We start from the raw sequence: 17,371 nt of genomic DNA on the forward strand, positions 1-17,371 counted from the left end.
ATGTAGACTTTGTCTTGACAAATCTTGCAACTTAATTGATATTAATAACGGTGTGATACGATAAGATACGATTCAGCCTGAAATATCCCACTGCTGGGCATAGGCCTCTTTTTCCATGTACGAGAAGAATCGCAGCTTAATCAACCATGCTGCTCTACTTCTGGTACGTAGATGATATTAATAAAATTAACGTGAAATAATAATCTTAATGAGTGTTTTTACCTATTTTACACAATATAGTTCCTGCCGGGCTGCCTGCGACCCAAAGCGAAGGGCCAGGCGCGCGTGCGCTGCGCTGCGGTGACGTCACCGCGCAGCAGGGCCACGACGTCATCCAGGTACCGCAGCGAGCGCGACTCCGCTGTCAACGCACGCGCTGCGGCCGAGCAGCGGTATGCACGCGCGCACTGGATCTAGAGGCATATTTTGTACAATAAGTTATTAATCATCATTCAAAATCATCTACCTATAATAAAGGATTAATCTTATATATAAAATTCTCGTGTCGCAGTGTTTGTAGTTAAACTCCTCCGAAACGGCTCGACCGATTCTCATGAAATTTTGTGTGCATATCGGGTAGGTCTGAGAATCGGACAGCATCTATTTTTCATGCCCCTAAAAGTTAAGGGTAGTTCACAGCTAAAATTTTTTTTAATTTTTAGATAAATTATTTATTTTTTATTGTATTATGATTAGGCGTTGAAAAATACATACAACCCTACATTTTCACCCTTCTATCACCAACCCCTATTTTAAATACCGTTTAGCGGCAAGACAAACTTTGCCGAGTCAGCTAGTTATTATCTACTATTTATATAAATAGTACTTCATCTGATGAAATCTTCATGATGTGTATTTATTTTTTTATTTTTTTGGTATCGCAGGGGAACCTATTTACGGGTGATATCCAGGACGCCCGGGTCCTAGAATCACGTACTACCCTGAGCCGCCATTCATTCGACAATTTTCTGCATCGTTTTCATGATTTTTCTTTTCGTAAAAACCTTCTAAAAAATATAAGTAACCTTCATTCGTCATTTTTATTTATATCGAGTAGTTGTAGCTGTAATCTTTGTATTGATTCGCCAGCTTTATTGGTGAGTATTGATTTATTAAGCCCCAGTAATGAAAATTAAGAGTTTATGATTGTAAATTACATGAATGAGTTAATTATGATATAATTTAAAATGTAACAGAATATAACGAAGTGTATGAATGGTAGGTCATATTTAAGATATTATTAATTATATTACTAATTATTATTATTAATTAGTATTTTTCGAGCTATATCTAATAATGTCTATTTATCGTATTATTTTTTCGTCAACCTACGTTGTATTTTACCTCATAACTTCTTACTAGGTGTACCGATTTTGATGATTCTTAGTTTAATCGAAAGCTGATGGTTATTTATGATTTCAGTTAAATTTGATCGAGATCTATTGACTATTTTTTGAGTAATCTTTGATAACGCGTGTTGCTTATCAATCTAATTGAAATGTTTTTTTCAGTTGCGAGCAAACACAATTTTTTGCATTTCAATCAAGCTGTCGTAGGCTGGATTGATCTCCGGATTTGGTCCGCGGGCCGTAGTTTGGAGACCCCTGGGTTAGAGAATTAGACCAACTAGAATGAACTCTATTATATATAGAAACAAATATTTATTTGAATACAAATATCTGCCGCATAACGTTTGTCTATACAGATTAGTTATAATTTTCCATTAAATGTGTGTTACGACCTTGATAATACGCAAGTGCAGTGACACCTCTGATCTTTAACTCATAACGATAAAAACGGCTCGAATTAAAGTTTTTGCAGCAATTACCTCACGGATGTTGTTGTATATGTTAATAATAATCATGTTATTTAAATGTCCTTGTCTAGGTTATTAAAATTTTTGGCGTTTATTGAAGTTTACTTGTTAAGAATCGATATTCATATAAGAACCCCAGTATGAAAAAAATATGAGTAGTAAAATCTACTGAAGGAATGTACTCGTTACGTTTCTCGTAACGCCATCTATCGGGACCGACTTCCTGAACCTTACTGGGTTCCGGTAGATGGCGTTATTTGATTCGTTTAGCATTTGATGTGGTATTAATCTTTTTCTTAGACTAGTAAGCCTTTTTTGTGACTATTTAGACGGTCGATCTGAAGGAGTAAACTCCAGTCGTGCATAGGAGCCGACACACACTTTTTTAGCTATACAATGAGAAGTTAAATAATAAAAAAATAGTAATGCTAGTACATTTGTAAATAATACCGTAATTAGGAAAACAGCTTCGAGTTGATTAGTGAAAGCTTGATATCTCAAACACGAATCTATCGCTTACACGGTCGCGTTGTCAAATAACTAAGTCATTGACTCAGACTAACTGTAGGATGAGTCAATAAGAATTAGTGATCCAGTAAGTTTAAGCATGTGTATATACTTATAACATATAATTGCGTTTGCTCGCAAACGAAAAAAAAAAACCGGCTTCAATTACACCGACGAGTAATATATCGTAGGTAGACGAAAAAATATTCAAGTAAGTAGGTGTTCTCAAAGATTACTCAAAAATTAGTCATCGGATTTCGATCAAATTTAAACGAGAGTCGAGACCACAAAACAAGCATCAACTTTCGTGTACACCCAGTGAAAAGTTAAGCAGTATAATATAACGTAGGTCGACAAAAAATAGTGAAGTAAATATGCATTATTAGATATAACTCGAAAAGCACTTGTCACAGCTCAATTAAATTTAAGTCGGACCACATGACACGCACCATCTTTCGATTAAAACAAAACCATCGTGACAACACGTGAAACAAAACATACATAAAAAAATACAATCGAATTGAGAACCTCCTCCTATTTTGGAAGTCGGTTAAAAAGGTAAAGGTTAACTAAATCAATCTATATACAATTATGTTTCTATTGACAGATATGAACGAGAATAAGTTATAGTTCCGGTCTAGTGGGATGGTTGGTGGATTCCCTTTTAATTATAAATTTGGAAGTGCAGTTATTTTTTTGTTTATAACAATTGTAATCAAATTACAGCGAAAAAGTGTTTTAATGTAGTTATATTATTGTATTCGATTTAGTGTTTGTAACATTTCTGTTCCGTTGTTTTCTACGTTGAGACAGCTGCTTAGCGCACCTGCTTTAACTGACTGCTGGGACTATTTAATATGTAAATTGAGAAGCGTTAATGAATTAAATTATTTTGCTGTTGTCTATAATATTTTCATTTAATGATATGATTATCTAAGGATTATCTGAAGTCCTCGAAAAAGAACTATTTTTGATTTTGCGTTAAAAAGAAAAAATCGAAAGCAAAAAGATTTAATTACGCTTTAAAAGCAAATAATCATCAAAATCGGTACACTAACTAAAAAGTTATGAGGTAACGCACATAAGAAAACAGTCGAATTGAGAACATTAGCTTTCTGTAAAGACGGTTAAAAATAAAGACTAATATAGACCCTCGTTTAAAACTGGGATCATTAAATATTCTATGTAAATGTTTTCAAACAGAACTCGCACGATACATGTAAATATATATGTATTAAAGGGGATAACAGCCGCCATGAGTGAGAGTGAATTTTTAAAGCGTATATTAAAACTTAAATTGAAGGTACGCGTGCTGAAAACGAACCGTTGTGGCGGAACTTCAAAGGTAACAGTAGACACTTCCGGCAGCTTCCGTATGGACGGAGTAGGGTTGCTGACAATATTTTATTTGTTTTAAATTATATTATTTTGTATCTGTGTGCTTACGACAGTAAGAATATAGCCACCCCCTCTCTTCCTATGGGTGTCGTAAGAGGCAACTAAGGGATAACACAGTTCCACTACCACCTTGAAACTTAAAAAGCCGACCGATGGCGGAATAACCACCCAACTGCTGGCTTTGAAATACACAGGCCGAAGACGGGCAGCAGTGTCTTCGGTGCGACAAAGCCAGCCCTGCGGTCAGCAACCCGCCTGCCCAGCGTGGTGACTATGGGCAAAACATATGAGTTCACGCCATTTTTTGGCGCTAACTTGTGGAGGCCTATGTCCAACAGTGGACTGTATTAGGCTGAAGTATTATAGTATGTAATATTGACAAATCTCTATTCAATAATTTAGTTGAAACAGTCGTATCACACGAAATAATGAAAAGTGCAGAGTTTCCAGAGTCCTTACATGTTTCCGGGCGTCGTTCAAAATAGTATTTCACATAAGTTATATAATTACATAAAACGTTATATTTATTAATCGTCATTTTTACTGCAAAATTAATTTCAATAACTCATTTTCATTTATCAAGTTTTTATCATGTCTATTAACATTAAATAAAGATAAAAAAATAATACTAAGAAATTTTTAAAACTATGTTTATCTTTTAGAAAGTCGGTACGCTAAAGAAACTAGATTTCACAAACAAAAGTAAAAAATAAATACTATTTTAAACTTTTCGTTTATTATATCTTTAGATTTATAACTTTTTTTAATTTATGAAATAAATGGCAATTTTAAAATGATTTGATTGTTTAAAAGCAAAGGATTTAATGCAATCTATGTATTCATATGTGATATAACTCATCGATTTCCAAAGAGTAAAGCACACACACTACATATAGTAAATCAAATAAAAGAACTTTGTGAAACACAAAAGAAATAATGGATTGATGAAATGAAACGACAATAAAATCAAGAATGGTCGATGTCCCACGAGAAAAGCCCTCGATAATGTTCTCTATAGTGTTGCAAATGACATAAATTGACCCAATATTTTAACTACATATTTGTTTAAAAATCACGGATCATATATTAAGTATGTTGCAGTAGGGGCTGATATGACATCATATAACATAAGTAAGATAAAAATCAAGTGACCCAGTTTTATAATCTGGTTATATGAATCAAAAAATTCGCCAACGCAGCCCTAAAGCAAACAGGGAAGCGAAGCGGAGAGTGTGTGAATAAACAATAAACATACATATGTAAGCACCGCCACCGCCACCAAAAAAAGATTAATACTAACGTAATTGGTTCATTAAATTCGCGTTGAACCTAACACCTATCTTTACCGAATTGATGAATTATAGGATATTATTATTCCTTAACGACAATTAAACGACATCGCTTCTAGAAATCTCAGAGATTATTTTGTCTTTAATTATAAATATAGCTTGTTACGCCAATACAATATTCCTTATTAGCGTATTTGACCACCTGTACATATCCCATAGTTGAACATAGGCCTCTACGTTTGTAAAGGATGAAAATTCAGTTTTCTTGGTTATGCTACTCTACAAGTTTGAATTCCTGTGACGTTGAGTTGTTTTAGGGTTGGAAACTCTATTTGGCTACGAAAATTTAAAGGCTACAATGTTATTCTATGACAATCCTAGTTACCACCAGTACTGTTGTCGGAATTTTAAGCAAGTCAAATTTTGACACAATTTGAATGTTTAGAAATGAGGTTATTAAGGCAATTTGATAAAACGGTATTGCAATAAAGTCGGGAATGTAATATGACTACATTCAACCACAATGTTAATCCATTTCTTCATTAACAAAAATAGTGTTTTGTAATTAACATTACTTTTATTTAATAGAAATTTATAAAGTATTTAGTATGAGAAAGTGCGTAAGCGTCGAAGCAGTGCACGCAAGAAAAATGTGCATCGGTCTATATCCATATTACGGCTTTGGTTTATAAGTAAAACAGGATATTAACCAAGTTTGTTACTAAGTTCATCCTTGACCATGGTGCTTCTAATTTCAGAAATATGGAAAACTGAATGACCAAATATAAACATAAAAAAAATTCTGTTTCTCATTTAAATCGTATATGTTTATCGGATAGTAAAAATCTGATCTGTCGTGTGATATATATATGACTTATATTTTGTGAGACACTGCGTTGGCGCAACGGTCACAGCCATGGATTGTGACGGTTGCGCTGGCGATTGCGGGTTCGATCCCCGCACATGACAAACCTTTGTACGGCAAACATATGTATGGCTAATGCCATGGTCTAAGTTGTTTGTTTGTGCAGTCCTTGTGGGTCTCCTCTCCGTGCCTCGGAGAGCACGTTAAGCCGTTGGTCTCGGTTGTTATCATGTACACCTGATAGCAATCGTTACTAATAGTAGGGAATATATCCGCCAACCCGCATTGGAGCAGCGTGGTGGATTAAGCTTTGATCCTTCTCCTAGATGGGCAAAGAGGCCTATGGCCAGTAGTGGGATATTAAAGGCTGAAGCCTATGTATGTATGTATGGGAAGAGGTCTTTGCCCAGCAGTGGGATATTTACAGGCTTTCACAAAACTCTGTATGATCAAAAAAAAAATAATTAAATTAACGTGATATCAAATTGTTACACTTTTGTTGTTAACGTGATATTAAAGTGTTATTGCTGTATTGTTTATTATTTTGCTACTTGTGCTAATTTATTTGTATTGGTGCGATATCGTGGTAGGTGGTGGCAGTGGTCAGTGGTACCAACGCTCAGTGGTCGCGGCGGGCCACGCGTCGGGCCAGCACCTGCATGTCCTCGTGGATGCCCGCCAGCTCCTCGTGAAGGCTCCGAGACTCCACCAACAACGCGTCCAGTTGTCGCGCCGCTGCCGTCAGCCCGCACTCCTCGTAATCCTCGTCTTCCTCCACTGCCAGCGCCAGCTTCCCTAGTCTATCTCTCTCCATCGACTCCCTGATACCTCCGCCTCTTTTCCTGAACTCTCTCAATAATTCTCGTCTCATTTTAGCTCCAGATACCTCATCTTCCTCCGCTTCTCGAAGCTCATCAGCTAAAGATCTCTCCTTCTTATCGTCAGAGTCAGTCTTATGTTTAGGTTTGTCATCTTTGTCCTCGGTCGTCGCCAACCGAGAGTCTGGTTCACATTGAGGTATACTAGTGGGGCTCGGAGTCTTTAGAGCTCTCTGGAGGAAGCGTTTCGTATCCTCATCGTAGGGACGAACGAGGCCTCGCCTCGGCGTCGATCGGACTATCGCTTCCAGCGCGTCTTTGCCTGGATCCTCTGGTCGTAATAGTTCTAATATTTTATCCCTAGAAGAAGACACAGACGACCACACATCTAATTTCGACACTAAGTCCTCTTTGGTTGACGAGGTACGAACGCACGCACGAATATTGTTGCTAACGATTCTGTAATCGTGCAATGATACATTTCCCTCAGGCGGAAGGGTGACGGCCGCGACGTCCCGAGGGTCGGACTCCTCGATAACGATTATGGGCGGAGCGACCGCGGACTCGTCCTGCGTCTGAGCGCACAGACTCATGTCACACTCGAGCGACGCGCGCGGACGCACTACTCACTAATGCGAACACACAAACGAAACTACGAAAGCGGCACGCGAGCTCGATAACGCTAGTTAATTTTACAATTTAACCACATCACTCACAGACACTCGGAGAGGACTCGGTAATTAGTAATTATGAGATCGCGCGCACGCCCCGGACGCCGCGACGCGAGTGCGGCCGACGCGCCGTACTGCACTGTAATTTAATTTTAAACCTACTTATGTACTTTTAAATAAACTGCAATGTGATTACTTAGTTTGACGCTATTATTGGCGCGCCGTGACAATGTAGAGCAAAGATTTAACGGCTATTTACTTTGTACATTTATGACAATTTCATTGATACTAATTATGATTAAGAATTTTTTATAGCACCGATTTGTGTATATGTTAATTTTGATGTATTTTAGTTAAATAATAGTACCGTAAACATTCTAAGAACCGTATAAGGTATTAATGTGAGTAACAGTAGCTGTGAATAAACGAGGAAGTAATATCCGGCGTGAAAATGTAAACCTTAGTTTGTGTCGGTTGCGGGTTGCGTTTCGAACGCTTAAGTCTGGCTCATTACTAGACAGTTAATACCATAAGTGGCAGAAAATTGCACTTATACGTAATTTTACTTTTACCAGTCATTACTAGTACCAGTAGAAAGTTAATATGCCTTACTAATTAAAAAAAGTAGATTTTAACTAAGATATCTTGAGTTTAGGATTTATAGTAGTGCTGATAATTAAGCTATATTTGGGATTCTTGGCTAGCTAGCAATGTCTGGTCACCTGTGTCAGTGGAGATAGCGTGTTGGCAATCGCAGCGTGTGACGTACTCCGGTCCGCTGGACCGATTGCCGGTGGAGGCTGTATGAGGAGCCTATGTCCAGCAGTGGACTGCTCTTAGAGAGTGAAGGAAACCATAGTAAAGATATTGTAATGAGAATTTTGTCAAAAAATGAATATCAATTTGCGTAACAGGCTAAGATTGAACTTCTTTGTAATTAGATTGTTTTAAGTAATCAAATATTTACGAATATTACAAATAAACAAAAACAAAAATAAATCTAAAAAGTCTGAATAATTAACAATATACAAGCTCTTGAGACCTAGTAATAACACAAGGTCAAACGCGATCATGGAAGTTTCAAACAGACGCTTATTGTTTTGAGCGGAGATTAGTCTTATTAACAACTAGCTGTGACTGCGACTTCGTCAGCGTGGAATTAAAAAAAAAATATTGTTCAGTTCACAGAGTTATAACATAAATCAATTTCTAGAAAAAAAGTAGCCTAAGTTACGCGATCTACGTAAGATTGGTGGTGTAGGCTGGATGAGGATTGCGGAAAACCGGGATGTCTGGCGTGAATTTGGGGAGGCCTATTTTTAGCAGCAGACTGCGATAGGCTGAAGTGACTGACTGACTCTTATCATTTAGGGGTATAAAAATAGATGTTGGTTGAGTCTCAGACCTACTTCCAGCTGTTTCGGGGGAGTTTGGTAACTAACACCGTGACACGAGAGTTTTTAATTTAGTTAATAATAATTATTTATAACTTTCAGAAGTTAAACTTCTTTAGAATTTTTGTGATTTGAATTTGGATAAAATGAAGAAGCGTAAAGATAAAGAAAGAAAAACATAAATGTATAGAAAACAATGAGATAGACTACATTACCGTTCAAAACTCGTAAGCGACGCGTTTTTATGGCGCTTACGACCTTTATAACGAGACGGTGAACATCGTCGATAGAACGAAAGAACAAATCGCAACGACCTACCTTCCTACGACTTTTCAGAAGTTTTACTTCTGCCCTGTGTGAATTGAACACAAACATACACACACACTTTTATTCAGTAATTGTTTTATTAATTAAGTTATAAGTTACGCAATAACAATCGAACAGCAGCTCAGGGGTGAATGAACGGGAGCAATGACATTTAACATAAAAAAATGAAAGTAATATCGTAACTCGTATACGTTATTATCGTATATCCGCGTGTTTTTAATTGATTGCGGGTAATCTAAAAAGGTTGGCTATGTTTTTAAACTCTTCTTAAATAAATATGGCTGCATATGTATCCATAGGGTACTTACTGTGAGATATGAAAGTGTAATGTATGCGTATCATCACTGAGGTCTAAGATCGAAAAATATCATTTAATCCATATGTCATATTATTCTACGATTAGGATTCAACTTACTGTAACTAGTTCGGCAAACAAGCGTACGGCTCACCTGATGGTAAGCGATCACCGTAGCTTATAAACGCCTGCAACACAAGAAGCATCGCAAGCGCGTTGTTAAACTTTCGCACTCATTCTTAAAAAAAAAACAGCCTATTGACGTGTGGAGTGAACGCTAAGCCTTACGATCGCATTGAATCCTATTTCACTTTTGTTGAACCCGAATGCATTTATTGTTAGCTAACTTTCCGCATGACGGATCCGCCCGAGTTATTAGAACTAGTTTATGTTCAATACGGCGCTTAAGTTCATTAAACGGCTTTATAATGGGGACAAGTATAACACCACATTAGTAATACATGAAATATTAGTTATTTTTGACAGTTTAAAAAAAAATAGTTATACTGTCAGTCAAAATATTCAATTGAAGACAGTTAAGGTATTCGATTTAGGCGTAAGTTAAGTTTTTTTTTTATTTCGTTGTATAATATAGCAAGACGTGTTATTTTATTTTTATTATTAATAAATAATAATTAATCAAAATATATTTATATTATTAATTAATAATGCTGACGGTATTCTATTAATTAACTTTTAATTATTGTAACTAAATATATATAATTATATTTACAATTAAAATCTAATAGACTGTATGTTGACTAATCTGTTTGAATATTTGAAACAAAGAAAAAACGAATGTGCTTTAGACCACACGACTGAAGTACAATTTACGAAACGTAACTCTGTATCTTTCTATCTTCACTAACTTATATCTCCCTCTCAACTTCCGTTCACCTCGCCCGATCACGCTTTTCGTAACGCCCTCATCACGCCTTCACCAGCTCACTCTCCAAGTCAAGCATGAGTAAAGAAGATTTTCTTCAGAAAGTTAACACCGATTTAATGATGCAACTTATTTGATATTCTTACATACATTCCAATTGTAATTTTAAGCTAAATTTAATGGTAATGATCATAGCAATTCGACTAATTTTTTAAATAATTAATTGCATTTTTTGTTTTTGACGTCAAAGTTACACAACTTTTGTAATCATTAAAACATTAAACTTCAAATCCCTTGCAGACGTTGTTTGTAGTTAAACGAACTTCATTAGGGGGCATCCATTAAAGATTGACGGTAAATAATAAACTATTCCGGCATGCCATAGCTAATTTATTTAAATTAAATAAAAATCAAAGCAAAAACTAAATGATTTTAATAGTCATGATATTGATGACGCGTTGGCGCAGCGGTAATGGCGCTGGCGGTCACGTGTTCGATTCCCGCACACGACAGACATTTGTATCGACCATATAGATGTTAGTTGTGGTCTGGGCGTTGTGTTTGTGTACTGTGTGTGTTTCCGGACCCCCGACACAGGAGAAAATCCTACTGGGGGATCCGTTGAGTGTGATGCGTTTATTAATTCTTATTAATTAATTATTTCTATTTTAGCGGGCAAAATGTACACTCAAAATATTTTTTTGATATCTGTAATATTTATATTTTTTGAAGTGATGTGACATTTTGGATCCTCGATTTAGGATTATTCCCCCCTCGGTTTAAATGAGATTTGGTGAGATTTCTTTCGACTCTGACATTATGAGCCCGCGTTATTAATGAATGTCCCCTTATATGTTATAATTGTGTTTGCTCGCAAACAAAAAAAACCGACTTCAATTACATCGACAAGTAATACAACGTAGGTAGATGAAAAAAGTCAATTAGGTAGGCATTGTTAGTGATAACTCAAAAAGTACTTGTCAGATCAAATTTAAATTGGACTGTTAAGCAGTAGCTTTCGATTTAAAAATATTCATCAATGTCGGTACATCCAGTAATTAGGTGACACACATAAAACGAGTGCTTTAGACTACACGACTGAAGTAAAACTTACGAAACGTAACTCTGTCTTTTTCTATCTTCATTAACTTATATCTCACTCTCAACTTCCGTTCGTCTTACCCGATCACACTTTTCGTAACGCTCTCGTCACGCATATACCAGCTAATTCACTAGGTCAAGCGTGCGTAAAAAAGTTTTACTTCAGAAATGCAGTCGAATTGAGAATCTCTTCCTTTTTGGAAGTTGGGTAAAAACCAAAAATTTCGTGCAAGCAATATTTTAGCATGAGTTACATCGTACGCAAGAAGTAATATGTTTATGAAACATATTCCAGCAATTGTATTCATATTATAGCAACGCGATTACCCGTAACTGAATTCCGTCGCGGACGAGCGCGCGCGTTAATTGCCCACACCTTTAACGGTTATCTATAATGCCACTAAAATATCTCATTAATTTCGTCTGTTTGATAAATATTTAATGAAAGGTATTTATTATATATTAACTTCTATTTAAAGGAATCATCGAAATTGTCTAAATAGGCACAAAAAAGCCTTACTAGTCTAAGAATAATTGTGTTTGCTGGCAAACGAAATAAACCGACTTAAATTACATCGACAAGTAATAATACAACGTAGGTAGACGAAAAAATAGTCAAGTTAATACGCATTGTCAAAGATTACTCTAAAAGTTATTGTCAGATCTCGATGAAATTTAAATGTGTCCACATGATAAACATCGGCTTTCGATTAAATTAAAAATCATCAAAATCGGTATAGCCAGTAAAAAGTTATGCGGATTTTCAAGGGTTTCCTTATCATGGTACCACATATGGGATACCATGATAAGGAAGGAACGATACAAAGAGGTTCTTAAGGGAGCTGGTCACAAAATTATTAATAAAGTTAAGAAGTCCTATTATACACGAGAATGTGAGACAAGAAAATCAATACTAGACCATGTGAGCACTAACTTAACCGAAGATACTTTTAATATGATACTCATAAATTCTCCTCTATCCGACCATAAACAAATATATCTCGAAATAAATAAAATTAAACCACCGCCTAGAGCATATTGCCGGTATGAAGCTATAGACTATCGCAAGTACTTTGATCACGTTGAACAAGAGTTACCAAAACTAACCAAGGGCGACTATACACAGCTTGAGAATGGGATTAAGATGTGTCTGGATATCAGCAAAGTACAGAAAACCAAAATTCTAAATCAACCACAAAAAGATTGGATAAATCAAAAGATAATTTCTGAGATCAATGAAAGAAACCTGTTGTGGGTGAAACACAAGAATAATCCACATCACGAGTCATTGAAGGAAGAATTTATCAAGAAAAGACAACATGTAGCTAAATTAATTCAAGAAACAAGAGATCAATACCACTATAAAGAATTTACTAAATGTAGTACCAAGCCAAAGAAAATGTGGACCTTAATCAAGACTCTGGCAACTAATAAATTTGCTTGCAATAGTTTTCCCGTTAAGCTTGAATTTGATTCTCTGGTAGTGACAGATCCTTTTAACATATGTCAAATATTTAACGAATATTTCGCAAATATTGGGACCCAGCTAGCCGAATGTATACCAAATCATTACCATGACAATTTTCATCGTGCTTTGCCGCGGATAAGCCCATCAAAAAATTGTATTTCATCATTTGAACCCTGTACTGAAAAAGAAATCTTAAACATAATTGTTAAACTGGACTCAAATTGTAGCGTTGGTTTGGATGGTATAAGTACTAAAGCTATTAAATCTATAAGAAATTTGATATGTAATAGACTAACTGAATGTTTCAACAGGCTAATATGTGACGGTATATTTCCAAATTCATTAAAAATTGCCAAAGTAACACCTATTTATAAATCGGGATCCAATACAGATCCAGGTAACTATAGACCCATATCGGTACTCCCAGTATTGTCAAAAATTTTTGAAAAAGTTTTACACACAAGGTTACAAAATTATTTACACTCAATTAAATTTATCTCTAATAGTCAGTACGGTTTTAGACCCAGAAGTAATACAACTACGGCTACCATTGACCTTGTCACCAAATTGAAACAAAATATTGACCGAAAGAACGTAGCTTTAGGTATTTTTATTGATCTCAAAAAGGCCTTTGATACAGTAAGCCATCAGCTACTTTTAAAAAAGCTAGAGTCCATAGGTATCACTGGTAAAGCACTAGATATATTTGAATCGTATCTCACAGGTAGAACACAAATAGTAAAGTCGGACAAAACCCAAAGTAACGCATTACCTGTTACCTGCGGAATACCGCAGGGTTCAATACTCGGGCCTCTCCTGTTTGTTACATATATAAATAATATTTTTCAGCTAGGCTTACATGCTCATATTACTTTGTACGCGGACGACACGTCTTTGTTTTATTTTGGAACTTCCATTCACGACTTAATATCTAAAGCCCAAGAGGATCTCAACACTTTATATAACTGGTTCCAATACAACTTATTAACCATTAACATATCGAAAACATGCTATGTCATCTTTAAAGCCAAAAATAGACTAATACCCACTTTTTCTCCTCTTACAATCAATAATGAACCCATTCAACAGAAAACTCACGAAAAGTATCTCGGTCTGCACATCGACAGTCAGTTGAATTGGAATACCCATTTAAGGCAAATTAAAACAAAATTAATATCACTGCGTGGCTCACTCTGTAATATTACAAAATGCATCCCTCGTACCCTGAGATATACAATTTACAATGCTTTAGTTAAACCCCACCTGCTATATCTTATCGAGATATGGGGAACTGCAGCCAAAACTCAATTAAACAAATTACAACGCCAACAAAATAAAATAATAAAATTACTTTTTAATTACCACTTCCTAACGCCAACTACCAAAATATATGAAGAAACTAACTTAATGAACATTGAAAATTTATACAAATATAATATCTGCATTTTTATTCGAAAATATTTTAATAGGAATATCCACACTAATCTTTCGTTTACTAAACAAAACCAAGTTTCCGAGCGCAGCAGTCGGCGCGCTAGTTACCTCACCATACCAAAACATCGCACGTCATACGGCAAAACAATGATAACAGTCAACGGAGCGCGTCTGTATAACAGTATACCCTCACATATAAAAAATGTTGACTCATTTCTTGCATTTAAAAAACAATTGTCTGATTATTTATTAAACAAATACGAAATTTAATTATTATAAAATTGATCTGAATGTATGGGGTGGGACGAAATTCAACAAAATGGTATTTATTTTGAATAAATTTTTAAGTATACCTTCACAATAATAGTGCATGAATGGCAACGACGATGTATACGTAATTACTTAAGTTTATGTTATCACATAAGTGACAATCTGTCTTTGTTGATAATAAAGTTCTTTAAACCTATGGGATATCTACTTTCCAACAAAAAAATAATTATCAAAATTGGTTCATAAACGACGAAGTTATGCCCGAAAATACATTAAAAAATATATGTATACGGTCGAATTGAGTAACCTCCTCCTTTTTTGAAGTCGGTTAAAAATATTAGTACCATATCAAATGGTAAATAAACGAATCAAATAACGCCATCTATCGATGGCATTATTAGATAACGTCATTAAGCCATATATCGGAAACCTATTAAGTTCCGATAGATGGCGTTACGGGAAACGTAACGAGGTCATTCGTTTAGTAGATCTTACTCCTCATATTTTTTTCATGCCATGGGCCTTGTATGAAAATCGATACTTAAGGAGTAACCACCAAAAACAATTATACAATATTGAGCAGTTGTTTTATGATATATTACATTTATAGAAACAGCGCCTTTTGAAATATTGCTAATTGAAATCAACAACTGACAATTTGAAGAACTAAAGATAATTAAATATTGAACAAAAACTGAAAGAGCGCTAACCAAGAAGCATTAAAAAAGAAATTAGATCCATTAGAATGGACTTTTTTTGTTGTTGTCAATTAACAAATGAAAGCAAGAAAAAAAATTAGAACATGTAAAAGTAATTATCAATCACATTTGGTCAGTTAATAAGCACACCACACGCAAAAAATTTAAGATTAAAAATCTATTGCCATATAAAAGTATGCTAATACATTTCACCTGTTTTAAAGTCTTAATGCGGATTACTTCGTAATAATTAACAAAAAAATCTCAGTACAATTCGCATGTAGTCAACCAAGCAGTTATGTATTAAATTGACATTTGATACTATTGCTATATTTAAGTGGTAAAGTTATTGAGGTATCGAATAATTAAGAACTAGTTACGATGCAAAATATTGCATATAATCCCTAATCTTATATATATATACTAGCTGACCCCGCAAACGTTGTTTTGCCATATATGTTATTAGCCCCCTTAATCCCCCTCCCTATAACTTAGGGAGATGAAAAATAGATGTCGTTCGATTCTCAGACCTACCCGATATGCACACAAAATTTCATGAGGATCGGTCAAGCCGTTTCGGAGCACTTTAACTACAAACACCGCGACACGAGAATTTTATATATTAGATAGAGTATTCTCTCTATAAATATTAAAATTTATGGTTTGAGGTGTCACTGTCAGATGATATGGAAAAATAATCAAGGTATAAAAATATGGTGGCTAATGAAGACGGAATTATAAATAAAGAGTAACAAAGAATAAACATTAATTGACCTTTGTTTATTAAAAAGCGGTTATTTTAATATTACAAACAGCCACTCCAATTTTATTTATTTGTATAGAAGCATCGACTAATTAATTATAAACAATGAAAACAAGAGTGCGAAGTTAACTTTAGAATTTTCATCAAAAGTGGATATAACTTTAATCTGAAACATCAACAGCTTACACTTTAATACGAGCTGGCGAGCAGTTTCGAATTTCCATCGAATTCGCATCAAAATATCATTTCCTTTATTATCAAAACCAAATTTTGTTAACATATTTTTTTTTATCGTACAATCAAGTACCATCTTGAATTTTCCTTATTCCGTTTGTTGCTTTGTTCATATAATCTCACAACAAAACTAAGTATTATAAAACATAAGAATTGTGGGTCAGCAAGATTGGATTTATATTACCGAGAGTTTTTTCTTTATTTTTCATTCGACTTCGAAGAATAGAAGGTTCTAATTGTGGCTAATTTTTTTTATGTAAGTAAAAAATTGATCGTGATGATTCTGTTTAACCGACTTCAAAAAAGGAGGAGGTTTCTCAATTCGACCGTATATATATTTTTTATGTGTGTTCGCGGATAACTTGGTCGTTTATGAACCGATTTCGATGATTCTTTTTTGTTAGAAAGGAGATATCCCAAGTGTGGTACCATGATAAGGAAACCAGGATTTGATGAAGGGATCCCAGAGAAATCGAGGGGAGCTTTCGGAAATCGTAGTGACGACTAGTGTGATTGTAATTTTTTTCGTCTATTTACGTTGTTATTACTTGTCGATGTAATAGAAGTTTGTTTTTTGCTAGTAAACACAATTATTCAGTACGGCGGTCAATATCAAGGTTTTAAAATTGTTCAAGATCAAACATTTGACAAATACCAACCAAAGTGGTAAAATGAGTAAAGGTAAGGAATTGAAAATGTGTAATAATAGACGATATGGAGACAATGATACAAAACAGGCTATCATCCCTTAAGCGTTTCAAGTAAAGTTTAAAGTGAATTCTTGAATTAGATATGTACAAAACAGTGGTTTAAAGAAATTAGTTTAGGTAAAATCTGGAGCAGCCTGACTGGAGAAGTATTTCGACCTTACAGAAGATTAAAGCTAAATAATATTACTTTCAAACAGTGTTGTGTTCCTATTGGTGGGGTAATGTGACCAGAACTCCTTATGAGGATTTGGGGTAGGATCAGCAATGCACTTGAGATGCTTCTGGTGTTGCAAACGTCTATAAGCTACGGTAATTGCTTACCATCAGTTAAGCTGTACGTTTGTTTGCCGACCTAGTTACATATATAGAAAAAAATGCGACATTTCTGCTCCTCTTTTCGACTGTTCGAAATATACTGTCTAGTCAA

At 35.1% G+C, this 17,371-nt stretch overlaps 1 protein-coding gene across 1 annotated transcript; it reads right to left on the minus strand.

Moving 5' to 3' along the window:
• Positions 1-227: 227 nt before the first annotated feature.
• LOC123669681 lies at positions 228-7,286 on the minus strand. The gene is made up of 2 exons (XM_045603272.1): positions 6,531-7,286; positions 228-413 (listed from the first exon to the last, which is right to left on the minus strand). The coding sequence occupies exons 1-2, from the start codon at positions 7,284-7,286 to the stop codon at positions 228-230; spliced, it is 942 nt and encodes a 313-aa protein (XP_045459228.1).
• Between the last annotated feature and the right edge of the window lie 10,085 nt (positions 7,287-17,371).

Source organism: Melitaea cinxia, chromosome 3 (assembly GCF_905220565.1).
Source record: "Melitaea cinxia chromosome 3, ilMelCinx1.1, whole genome shotgun sequence".
Taxonomy (NCBI): domain Eukaryota; kingdom Metazoa; phylum Arthropoda; class Insecta; order Lepidoptera; family Nymphalidae; genus Melitaea; species Melitaea cinxia.

Coding starts and splice junctions, on each gene's coding strand:
- LOC123669681 (XM_045603272.1), bottom strand. CDS start 7,286: ATGAGTCTGTGCGCTCAGACGCAGGACGAGTCCGCGGTCGCTCCGCCC. Junction 414..6,530: donor GCATCCACGAGGACATGCAG/GTGCTGGCCCGA, acceptor ATATGCCTCTAG/ATCCAGTGCGCGCGTGCATA.